Source organism: Strigops habroptila, chromosome 6 (assembly GCF_004027225.2).
Source record: "Strigops habroptila isolate Jane chromosome 6, bStrHab1.2.pri, whole genome shotgun sequence".
NCBI lineage: Eukaryota > Metazoa > Chordata > Aves > Psittaciformes > Psittacidae > Strigops > Strigops habroptila.
The window spans coordinates 34,962,686-34,976,018 of NC_044282.2; the positions used below are offsets into that span (position 1 = coordinate 34,962,686).

The window sequence follows — 13,333 nt, forward strand, 5'->3', positions numbered from 1 at the left end:
AAGTTAGTTCGTTATTTTCCTTTTCCTTTTTCTCTTCTCTGAAAGTGGATAAAAACGTTTGTATCTACAACAGTGCATGTAAGTAACGTGGCTTATGACATTGAAATGGAACAATCCATGTCAGCAATTTTTGAGGTTTTGCACAGGAGACCAATTGTCCTTGAAGAAGCTTCCGCTAATTAATGACTATCTTTCCTTGTGTGTAGAGCAATCATATTGGCAGGAATTGATTGGGCATGTTAGACACTTCATTTAGTTGGTAGAAAAGACTTTTAATTAAAATAATCTCACTGCTGCTAAAATGAACTGCACCCCAAGCAAACTCACCAACCATAATTTAAAGTACTACTTCAGTTAGATAATTTTTCCTCATCTTCAAACTTTCCTGTTAAAATACTCATCAAGATAATTCATGGATTTATCCACATTTTTTTTTTTCCCTCTTTATCTCATTGTTTTATTGAGTTGAGACAGTGCTGCTAATTTGTACAGGTATATGGGAAATGACTATAAAGAGATTTGGATGAAGCTTGCACTATGGAACTATGTAGGTGGTTCGTAACAGTTTTCTGCAGAAAGTAGCTCTGGTGCCATAATAGCTAATGGTCCAGAGAAGAAGATATAAAAGTTCCTATATCTTTTACAATCTAGGTAAGACAACATTTATGCTATGAACAAAACAACAACACGGCATAATTTATACCATTTCTATCTAGCCAAATCCAGATTTTTAAATCACTTTGTTCTTCAGAATACAGGGGTGACATGGTTTAACCCTGGTGGGCAGCTAAGCACCACACAGCCAGTCGCTCACTCTCCCCCGAGGGGATGGAGGAGAGAATTAGAAGGGTAAAAGTAGGAAAACCTTTGAAAGTTGAACTCCTTTCTAAAAGCAGTTTTAATAGGCAAAGCAGAAGCTACACGTACAGTCAAAGCAAAATAAGGAATTCATTCACTGCTTCCTATTGGCAAGCAGGCGTTCAGCCATTTCCAGAATATTTGGGGAAGTTCCCTCTTTTATGTTGACGTACAGTGGAAGTCTTATAAGTCTCAACTCAAACAGATAAAAAGAACAATAACATTTCTTCTACAGCTCTGTTTAGTACAGTTCCCTGTACTAAACGTGAGCTGGTAAAGGATTTTTTGTAGCGTCATGGAAGGTCTCTATATCACAGGGATGTCACTGGAATTACAGAGCAGTATATGTCTGAGCAACAGATGCTGTCATTTGAAGCTTTGTTCATTGCACTTCATGTGTTATTACCGTTGTCACCTTTGAAAGAGAAATTGTTTGTGCACACAGATTCCAAACATCAATGACTATGGACTGAAATAATGGAATAAAAGAAGTAACTTTCTAAGTATTACTAGAGGAATTCACTCAGAATACTTATCTTCATTAAATGAAGAAAAAGGGAACACTTCACTGCTTTGCAAAGGATTCAATTTTCTGTTAAAGAACTTTCAGTGATAACTGACAGAAAGCAAAAACAACAACCAAAGTACTTAAATCTCTAATAGTCTTTAGCAGATGTCTAGAAATGTTTCCTGCTGTTTAAAATGCCTTTTAGAAGGCGTGGCTGAATAGTATTAGTTAGGGTGAAATGCAAATGGTTTTAGCTAGGGCAGGGGTCCTTACAAAGATTTCTCACCTAAGAAGATAGCAAGTTGAATTATGTGAAAACATAATGGTTGCAGTCCATCTGGAGCATTCCACTGTAGTAACTGAGATAAAAGGATAGAGAAATAAGCAATCAAAAATTAAAAAGAACAAATTATTAAACCATAGTGGCATAATATTTAACTTGAATCAGATAAACTTAGAAAACTAAGCAAGGGGGCTAGTATCTGATACTGTACCATACTTGTGGGAACTCCAAGCAGACTGTGACCTACAGGAGGTTAAGTCAGCAGTTATTCTCAGTTCTTGATTTTCACAGGAAATATTAAGACTACTGAAATTTTCACGCTTGAAATGCTTTTTATTCTTTGGCATCCAGCAATTGCATGAAAAGCCAAAAGACTATAAAAATGTTCTACTTGATATTTCAAAGGGAAATATAATGTCAGTATTGAAGTTCTGGCTGCTTTTAAAATGGAACAGAATGTTCCCAATGCACAGAATATCTATGAATATGTTCATGTTTCTTAGCATTTCAGTTTCCAATTTAAATCACTGTACAGTAAATATATTTTGCCCATATGAATAAGAAAGAATTTTGATAGAATTTTAGTCCATCAAGAATAGTTATATATTACATGGTTAACTTAAAGACGCTGTAGGTTGTTCAGAAGCATATGTCTATGCATTTCTGAGTAAATAATTAGTAAAGTTCTCATCTGGAAGACATGCTTAAAAATTCGCGCTTAAACTTGACACGTAGAATACTCCAGCTGTCTACAGCTGCTCATGAATTTAAAAACTTTCACTCATCTCTGACAAGCTTCTTTTTATTTTTGAGCAAAGTACAAACTCTTTGACTTTTTACTTTCTGGGACTGTCAGACCAGCACTCAAACCAGAGTGGTGCTCTGCATCGCTGACTATTTTAAAAGTAGCAGAATTTCAGAGATGTAGTAGGAGTGTTTCCTTATCAGTGTGTTCACATGAAAGTCTGACCTCAAAATCAGGTGCATACAAAACAAACTACTACTTTCTTTTCCTACTTTCCAATACCTACCAGGGCTCATTTTATTAAGGCACACTCTCCCAAATTTACTCTCAGGGAGTTTGCAGACCTCTGCTGATTTGCTTTAGCTTGTCTGTCTCTTCTGGCATCTCTTCACAGATATCAGTGTCTGTAATTTTTTTTTTTTTTTTTTTGGTCTTGTTTACTCAGTCAGAGTGAAATCTAAAAGGAAAGGTCTTTTCTCCATGGATCTCCATTCATCTCTCTCATTGAGAACACCAGTGCATTATTCATTCTCATTACCCAACATGTGAATCAGCTGTAACTGGCAAGGGAAACTATGAATTTTAAGCTTTCTTTAGTCATTCAGAGAGGCAGCTGGAGAGATAGTGTACATTCAAATTAGCTGTATATCACCCCCAAAAAAATCATCAAATCATAAATAAGAAACAGCAGGGAAGTACACCTTTTATGTAAATTCAGTCAAAAAGCCTTCAGAACAAGTTGTTTGAAGTGGTTTAAAAAGTTGATGATCTGTAATAGCCATAGAGACATTTTTTCTGCTTCTCAGCTGAGCCTGTGTTGATTAGCTCAGCTGGGAACAGCATTTCAGATCTTGCCTAGGTAGAAAAATTGTTGACAGTGCTGTAAAATCACCTATCACATTAATGGGTTTGAAACATGATAAGGTGTGTAGTACAGGTTTAGAAATAACACATTTAAAAATAGAAGATGCATTGGAGAGATGAACAACACTATCATGTAGATTTAGTGACTGTGTTCATTACACAGCTGATCTTTGCAGCTCTGTTTTGTTTCTTTAAAAGACCTTAGTCTTACATCGTTTAGCTCCTGAAGCCTTTCTCTAAGGTGGAGGCATTCAAGTTGGAATTCAGTGTTTCTGAAGAAATTATCATGAATGAAACTATGTAGAAAACATGATTAAGTTACCTGTTTTACCATGTTCAACTAAACCAATCCACTACAGTATTCTTACACCAACGTGAATATCAAATTTCGTCTTTAAAGAATGGATAATCATGTTTAACCAAGTACTGCTTTCTGTTTCTCAGACAGAATGTACCACATCATTAGCTGACATAGTGAGCTGTATCTCCACTGAAGCTATAATTACGGGAACATAAGAATTAAATCTTCAAGGCTTTCTTAAGCTATTTCTCAATCTTTGTGTTCAGTAGTTGTTCCTTCCAAAACAAAATCAAAACCAAACCAACATTCCATTCAGATACGTTACACAATAGGCACAGTTTCATCTGTGTTATTGATGTCTGTTATTGATGTGTATTTTTCCTGTGCCTTAACTGCTTTCTTTTTAACTTGTGTTACATTGGAAACTTACGTTCAGCCATAACTTCTCTGCTTTGGTCTTCATTCTGGGACTTTCTGAATAGTTCAGGTTTACTTTTTCTGAAATATACTTGCTTCAATTTCTATTTCCTGAGACATAGCTCATTTTTAAAACATGTTTCTTCAAAATATTTAATGTTTTTACATGTGTTTCTATTGTATGTGTCTCCTCTGTATGTGCCACCAATTTAGTATAAACCGTATGTGATTGAAGTTCTGTTTCATCTGCTTTCTAGATCATTAATAAGAACATTAAATAACATTAGAACTCCATCAGTTAGAGCACTGCATCCAACTCTGGAGCCCTCAGCACAGCAAAAACATGGACTTGTTGGAGCAGGTCAAGAGCAGGGCCAGAAAAATGATCAGAAGGATGGAACACCTTTCCCATAAGGACAGGCTGAGAGAATTGGGGTTCTTCAGCCTGGAGAAGAGAAGGCTTCAGGGAGACCTTACTGTGGCCTTTCAATACTTAAAGGGGTCTTATAAGAAAGATGGGGGACAAAAATTTTGATAGGGCCTGTAGTGATAGGATGAGGTAATGGTTTTAAACTAAAAGAGGGTGGGTTCAGTCTAAATGTAAGGAAGAAATTTGTTACGATGAGGGTGTCAAACACTGGCACAGGCTGCTGACAGGTGGTAGATGCCCCATCCCTGGAAATATTAAGGGTGTTGGGTTGGATGGGGCTCTAAGCAACCTGGTCTAGTTGAAGATGTCCCTACTCATTGCTGGGGAGGGGACTGAGGGTTGGACTACATGATTTTTAAAGGTCCCTTCCAACCCAAACTATTCTATGATCAATCTTTGTGGCACCCAGCAAATTCGGGCTGCTGTCCCAGTGCACTGACATTAATCTTTACTCCAGGTTTATAACCCATATCATCCTATTCTCAATCCAGAATTCTTATATCAAAATAGTAAGGAGCAAATCTGCCAAGGAATTTTTATAAAACTTTATAATATATAAATAATATATAATATAAATATATGTAATTCCCACCACCTTTCTGGAACTCCAGGTGTGGCATTCATTCCTCTTCAGAGGGCAGAGGAGCCGTCAAGGATGATGTTGTTTATCCAGGCTGCGTAGGATGCTTATTCTGGAAGGTTCTCTCTCTGTGAATGGCTATGTGAGTGGTGGTTCTGGATTTCTTCATATTTCATATACGATGATTGACTGATTCCCTTTAGGATGAGTTTAAAAGACAGTGAAAGGGGATAAAGATAGATGAAATTTTTCTGTTTCAGGCATGAAAAATATTTTGCATATTCTTCAAGTATCCTGGGGTTTCTTTAATGAACCATCTTCTTTAGTGAGACGTGAAGGGCACTTTGGCAACAAGGAAACACACCCCCCCCCCCCCGCCCCTGCTCCCAAGAGAGTAAGAGACTATTTGAAAAGGAGGTCTGTAAAAGACTTTGCCAAAGGCTGAATCTTTAAGGCCAGGTTTCCAGCTAAATCCTGGAGGCAGCTAAGAGAAAGGACAGATAATCTATTGGGTGGTCAAAAGTCAAATTGTATGTTCCAGAATAATGAGTTCATTTAAGAGCCAAGGTTAATAAAATACATCTCAAACAAATACAAAGACATTCTGTAAAAAGTAACTCAGCTGACAGCCTCTGTGCTAAAAACAATAGTTACAGAGAAGCTTTCAGAAAGCACTATTCCTTAAGAGTCCTTGAATGATTCATTTCATTCTAAGCCAGGAGAAGGTGAAATTTTAACTGCGTACTAAACATTCAAGGCTATGTGTCCATATTTATAATTCATGCAGCTAAGTCATAAGCTCACTGTGGTCAGTGGAAGTTTTCTTGATCTTTCTGAAAAGCTTTAAATCTAGCTCCATGTAAATAAAAAGAGAATAAGCCTACTAATGTTCACTTGAACTGGATGCTGTGAATTGAAGTTTGGATCCCCTTAGTCTATGAAGCTGGGACAGTATTTAGTGTTTCAGTTAGACTGCTGTCACTTACTAGGTCGTCTGTGTCTTTGTGTTAAAAGGTTATGTTGCTTTCCTAAGAGGAGAAATAGCTTCCTAGAAAACTGGTCCACTGTATGGTGCAGATGTGTCTAGTATCTTTCACCCAATCAGATTTAGTATATGATGAGTTCAAGTTTCAGAATCGTTCGCTCCAATCCCAGTGAAAGCTTGTTTTTCAGGAGCTAATGGAAACTATTTGCTTTATATCTTAATTAGAAAATCTGTGTCATTAGAGAAGTATGAATACCTCATTTTTCTTGAGTTTACTTTTATAATCCCCTCCTGTCAGAAGAATAACTCACTTTCACAGGGATTTGTAAAACACCATTCTAAAATGGAGAGACAAGGAATTTGGGAAGTAAAGTAAGTGAGAAATTATCATTAAAACTGCAAATTTTGACAAAAATAATAGATTATTTTCCACATACCACTGCAGATAGGTACGTACATTGTGAAGCCAGCTGCCATTTGAGATGGCTGTATCATTCATTCTTTTTTTAATTAAATATTAAGAGACAGGTAGTGATCATCAATGAATGAGCTAATTCAGTGTGAGGTGTCTTTAGCAATCTAAAAAGTAATAATTTAGCCTAAAAAAGTTGTCCAGATTCCATATTTTGTCAGTGGAGATGACAGTTGTAAGCATCCTCATCCCACCTATAGTAGAAATCTCTCCACCAATGGGATGAATTATATGTTCCTGTTTTCATGTTTAGCTGTAGAGTCAAGACATTTTTTTTATCTGTATGCAGTTATATTTTATTCCAAGGGGATTGAAAAACTATGTATATTGATCTTAACTAAATCTTCGTTTAAATATTTATGATAACAACTTTACTAAAGACAGATCTTTCATATAGCCTGTAATAGAATTATCAAATTCTGATATCAAAACCAAGTCATTTATGCTTGATTGTTGAACTGTCTGAGTTACAGGCAGACACTTTTAACACCTACGTGTGTGAATTTTCAGATCAGTTCTTTATATCATAGAATCATAGAATCATAGAATCGTAAGGGTTGGAAAGGACCTTAAGATCATCTAGTTCCAACCCCCCTGCCATGGGCAGGGACACCTTGCCCTAAACCACGTGGCTTAAGGCTCTGTCCAACCTGGCCTTGAATACCGCCAGGGATGGAGCATCCACAACCTCCCTGGGCAACCCATTCCAGTGCTTCACCACCCTCACTGTAAAGAACTTCTTCCTTATATCTAATCTAAACTTCCTCTGTTGAAGTTTGAAGCCATTACCCCTTGTCCTACCACTACAGTCCCTAAGGAAGAGTCCCTCCCCAGCATCCTTGTAGACCCCCTTCAGATACTGGAAGGCTGCTATGAGGTCTCCATGCAGCCTTCTCTTCTCCAGGCTGAACAGCCCCAACTCTCTCAGCCTGTCTTCATACGAGAGGTGCTCCAGCCCTCTTATCATCCTCGTGGCCCTCCTCTGGACCCGCTCCAACAGCTCCATGTCCTTTTTATGTTGAGGACACCAGAACTGTACGCAGTACTCCAAGTGGGGTCTCACAAGAGCAGAGTAGAGGGGCAGGATCACCTCCTTCGACCTGCTGGTCACACTTCTTTTTATGCAGCCCAGGATGCGGTTGGCTTTCTGGGCTGCAAGCGCACACTGCTGGCTCATGTTAAGCTTCTCGTCAACCAACACCCCCAAGTCCTTTTCTGCAGGGCTGCTCTGAATCTCTTCTCTGCCCAGCCTGTAGCAGTGCCTGGGGTTGCCCCCACCCAGGTGTAGGACCTTGCACTTGGCTTGGTTAAACTTCATAAGGTTGGCATCGGCCCACCTCACAAGCGTGTCAAGGTCCCTCTGGATGGCATCCCTTCCCTCCAGTGTATCAACCGAACCACCCAGCTTGGTGTTCTTGGCAAACTTGCTGAGGGCGCACTCAATCCCACTGTCCATGTCGCCGACAAAGATGTTGAACAGGACCGGTCCCAACACCGATCCCTGAGGGGCACCACTCGTTACAGGTTTCCAACTGGACATCGAGCCATTTACCACAACTCTTTGCGTGCGGCCATCGAGCCAGTTTTTTATCCACCGAGTGGTCCATCTATCAAATTGATGTCTCTCCAATTTAGAGACAAGGATGTCATGTGGGACAGTATCGAACGCTTTGCACAAGTCCAGGTAGATGACATCTCCTCTTTTTACTCTTTCCTCATTTACTGTAACTGCTTTACTTTGAAAAGCACAAAGATTAATTACTATACCTAGACTTCTCTAAGAATACTTTTACTGCTCAGTTCTAAACAACTCTAAATGAAAATGAGGAAATGTTCAGAATCTATGAAAACCTATTTTCTAATTTCTAGTGGGTCCCATAAAAATTCCTTTGGGCGAATTTATTGTCTTTCAAAATAATTCAATGTAAAGTTTTTTGAATAAATTATGGCTAATTTTTAAGCATCTACAGTGTAAATGGCTGTACCAGGCTTGTCACTCTGTGCTGTCTACAGGTTCTGTGAAAGAATTGAGAATTTTAAAGACTCCAGTCATCTGACCTATTTTAGACTTAAGAGTTTCCATGGCCTGTAAATACAATAGCATGGATGTAAGGGCCCACATTTCAGAAGAGGAATCTTAATGACCATGTCCTGCCAAAGAAGCTATTTTTTTAATGCTCCTACTCGCTTCTTTGTTTAAATGGTCAAAAAGTAATGGGTGTATGTGTATATCTGCAATTGCACACATGTGCAGATATGCACTAAATCTACCTGGGTGTTACTACACTCAGAAACAGAAGGAGAAAAGAAGTTGTAGCTTGCTAAAATTACTTTGATTTTAGGGGGGAGAGGGGGAAAAGGAGTTATGATGCAGTCCCAGTACTTGTGTACTGAAGAACGGTATTAGGTCATGTAATATATTTTGCTTGATAAGCTGGTTGCCATATAAAATAGGGAACGGGAAACGCTTAGTGTAGATATATACTCTTTATTAGCATACTGGTTGTTACTTACATAGTTTCTGCAAAAAAAAGTGGTGATATTAGAATCATAGAATCATGAAACGGTTAGGGTTGGAAAAGACCTTGAGATCATCTAGTTCATTAAAATGAGTGCAGAATTGCAAAAATAAACCAAAGCAGGTAACATAAAACTAAAAACATGTCTAGCAACTACAAATGCAACTAAAGTCCTAAAAAAAGCAAATTCCGATTTTATTGCTTAAGATGTTTGAGTCAGTTAAAAATGAAACACCCTTATTAGAAGTGCTGACTTTTCCACACTCTGCAATATGGAAGGCAACTGCGAATTATATTCTTTATAAGGACCTTCAAGAAGTTATTTGTAAAATCAGTCCTACTAGTACATACGACTCTAACTGGTTCTGTTATGGTAACAGTCTTGGTTATGGGCAAAGGAAAAGTACATGTATATAAAGCCAAGAATTTAATGGTAATGTAATTGGAATATTAAAAATATAATAATTATTGGGGCAGATCTAATTTTATAGTGGTGGTGTTGGGGGCAGTGTTAGAGAATCTGCAGTCCTTCCCTGGGAGGAATATGACCATGCTAGTGGTTTCTTCATCTCTCTAGGATCCACTTGGGATCATTTCTGTATGTCTGCTAAAATGCTTTTACACTTCATTGGGCTGCAGTTATATTTTATATCTGAATTTACTTTTTATGGTGGCTCTTACATATATGAAATACTATTTCTTGTTACCCTTAATACCACTTCTGTCCAGCTCCAGGTCCAGAATGGTTGAGGTTGGAAACAGACCTCTGTATGTCATGTTGTCCAACTCCCTTGCTCAAGCAGACTCCCCAGGCTGCCCAGGGCCATGTCCAGATGGATTTTGGAGTATCTCCAAAGATAGAAACTCCACCACCTCTCTGGGCAACCTGTTCTAGTGCTTGGTCACCCTTGCAGTAAAAAAATGTTTCGTGTTGTTCATGTATAACCTTAGTTTGTGCTTGTTCGTGGTCACACTTTATTTCATTGATATCTCAGGCATAGAATTTGTAATTAAACAATTTAACTTGTAAGAACGTAAGGTAATTTTTAAAAATAAACAGTACAACACTAAACACTTTAATATAAATTATTTCCTGTCCCTCTTATAACTGTTATACAATTTTTTTGCTTTGTTCCTTGTACCTGCTGAACTTATTCCTGATAGAAGAATAACATGCATAATTGCACACAAAAATCTCGTTTGAGTTCTCCAAGTATTGCATTTCTCAATTATTCAGCTCTCTCTCACTATGAAGTGATAATTAGGCATTAAAAGCTAAGTGGATTACTGTGGAGATCTCTCCTGACATCCATTTAACACTTAATCAGATATTAATACCATAAATTATGTATTTCTCAGCAGTATTCAGATTCTAATAAATTTTATAACAGTTTGGAGTTACTAGGTTTTCTTGACCTCATTGTGGGAAGGAACAGTTGTAAAGTTCGCTTAAAGGATACAGCTGTTACAGGAATTTCAGATTTGTAGCAAAATAATTCTTTAATCCTGTTTGATTGTACTAATACTTATTCATAAGGGTTTCTTGGAGAAGAGAATTTCATCCTCATGAATAAATATGAAAAATTGGATCCAAAATACATATTGAGTTGAAGTTTATTCCCACCTTTCTGCTTTCCAGACCTCATTAAGGAAAATATGAAAAGAAACCCCACATTTCATAGGAGATACCAACTTCCTCAACACATTCAGTTCATTTTGCAATTAAAATGTCTGTTTATTTTTTACCATGTCATTTTGCCAATCACTATTACACAAAGTTACTTTTTATAACTCTTTTCCTAGCTCATCTCATAGCAGGGCTTTCTAAAAGTAGCCATTACAGTTACTGTTAGTGTCAATACAAAGTGAGGAAGTGTGAATCTTGTAAATGCAAGGTCACATTGTCCATAGTTGCCCATATAATACTACATATTATAATAATAAACAGCAAGAAGTATCTATTTTCCTATTTTATCTATTAATTTAAAATTTACAGTAATAGTATACTTAAACCAGTAAGTCAGTAAGCTTTCAGTAAAGTATACTCTTGGCTGTTTCAAAATTGACATGTTAATTCTAGGCTATTTTTGGTTGAGTAGCAAAAGCACAAAATAAACATTAGCAGTCTGTATGGCATGCTGGTCAACTTCTCTGTAAATACATAATATTGTACATGTGGTTCAGCACCTGTTGGCCCAAAACAAGAGATTTCTGGACAACAGATCACAGTATTAAGGCCTTAATAAGTATATTCCTGTTTACATTTGTAGAAGTCCATAAAAAGCAGTCTTTAGGTCTTAGTTTGACACTCCATTCCAGCATGTTAAAAGATAGAATGTATATTTCTTGAAACTCAAAGTGTTTTATATTAGGAATGGACTAAAGTCAATTAAATTGGCAGAAATGCTTTGCGGAAACAGACATAATCCTTTACTTAGCAAATTTTATACTAATAGTTCATGTTCTACTGATGTCTCTGGCTTTAGCTCAAAATGAGAGCTGACTAAAAATTTAGAAACTATTTCATTATTTGAAGGAGAATTCTTTTTTTTTTTTTTGCTTTTATTTTTTTTTTCCTGTGAAGAATTTTAACTTGAATGCTCTCTTTTGACAAAACATTTTACAGAACCTTTTGTCTGATTTAAAAAAGAATCCCAGTTCCGTGAACATCTCTCTCAAACATTTTTCTCCTGTACAGCTGTTCCATCTTTTTCTGCTTAAGCTACTGAGTAAAGTATCACTGATTACAAACCAGTTGATAGTAAAACCATCAGTAATCTACTCTTACTTTCTTTTCTGAAGTTTTCCTCTTTGAAACTTTTAAAAACTCCTCCACTTTCTTCTAGTTTTCTTGGCAGTGAAGATTAATTCCCACTGTAGAAATAATAAACTAAAACATAAAAAGTTCATGGAAAAAGGAACAACAGCACACCAATAACAAGAAAAAAAAAATCTCAAAAACCTTTACACAGAATTCATTATATTGTTTTCAGTACTAAAAAGAATAAGGAGAAAACCTTTAAGTGCTCTTTTTTTGTCAAATCTACTGTTTCTCCAGGACAAATGGTAAAGCTGACCATCTTCCTTATTGTCTTTTATCACATTGCCAAAGATACATTTTTCTTCAGCACATTTTTTTTAAAACTGTCATGACAAGTTCAGGTTTTTTTTCCTGCTGACCTAAAAAAGGGGTCTTCAGCTAAATGAGCAAGTAATTGTTCAGTGGGATGACACTAAGGGTAACTCAGACAAATGTGGACTAGCTTTTTTCTAGCCAAAATGGAGCCCAGAAAAGACATAATGAAATATATGCATAACAGAATCAGAAGTCTTGAGTAGAGATCAAGGTCAGGGTTGACTCATGCAGTGGTGAAGACTAGAAGAAAATGCAAAATATTACCTCTGTTTCAGATTCTTTATTTTTTATATATAAATGGAGAGAAAGGAGTCTGGAAACTTACACAAGGTCTTTAAATTCTAACCAATATTCCGGAAAGATGATTTACAGCAATAGTTATTTTACTAGTATTACTGATATGGTTCATGTTTAGTTTTTTTTCCAACCTAGGAGAATTCTGTGAAGTACAAGTAGATACCTGTGGTTCCAATCCATGTGAAAATGGAGGAACATGCATTGACTATGGAGATCATTTTAAGTGCTCTTGCCCTGTAGGTGAGTCACTGGAAATCTACTGTATTTTCTAAACAGAACAAAGAAAATGTCATATAATATTTAAGAAATAACGTCATAAAAATAGCAATATATCTTAATGTACACAAGAAACGTTTTTTTATGAAGAATACCATTTTTTCAATTTGTTTAGGAAATAAAACTGCCAAATTGCTCTAGTAGAGTGGTGTTAACTGCTGACACCCTGAACAGACATAATGTCAATATTCTGAATGAACTGTGATTAAACATTGTCTTTGTGGTGCAGGTTTTGAAGGCGAAAGATGTAAACTGGATATTGATGCCTGCCTATTCTACAATATAAGATGTGCCCCAGGAGCACTGTGTGTGGATAAATCTCATGGATTTAATTACACATGTTTATCACCGTGTATTGGAAACACAGAGGTAGGATGAAGTGGTACATTTCCCCCAGTGTTTTTGGGAGATCAGACAAGTTATTTTAAGAGCAGTAGGCTGATGAAGCCTCATTTCCCATGGGTTTCCTAAACACAGTACTTGTTCTTGATACATTCTCACGCTAATCTTTCCCTTTCCTGTGTAACGTGCACATCCAAAAGTGCGTGATGTGACTAGTCTCATCATTGCCCAAGAAACATTGGAATGTCTGAGCTCCGCCCTTCTTGTTCTTTATAGGTTTACTCACTGATGTCTCCCGTACCCTGCTCGCTGCTATGTTA

At 37.0% G+C, this 13,333-nt stretch overlaps 1 protein-coding gene across 1 annotated transcript in view; it reads left to right on the forward strand.

The window, feature by feature from the left end:
- EYS (eyes shut homolog) overlaps positions 1–13,333 on the forward strand; it is a 797,046-nt gene that overhangs the window by 79,452 nt on the left and 704,261 nt on the right. Inside the window, exons 7-8 of the mRNA XM_030490420.1 lie at positions 12,531–12,635; positions 12,901–13,040. Coding sequence (XP_030346280.1) covers positions 12,531–12,635; positions 12,901–13,040 — 245 coding nt within the window. The remainder of the gene's footprint in view (positions 1–12,530; positions 12,636–12,900; positions 13,041–13,333) is intronic.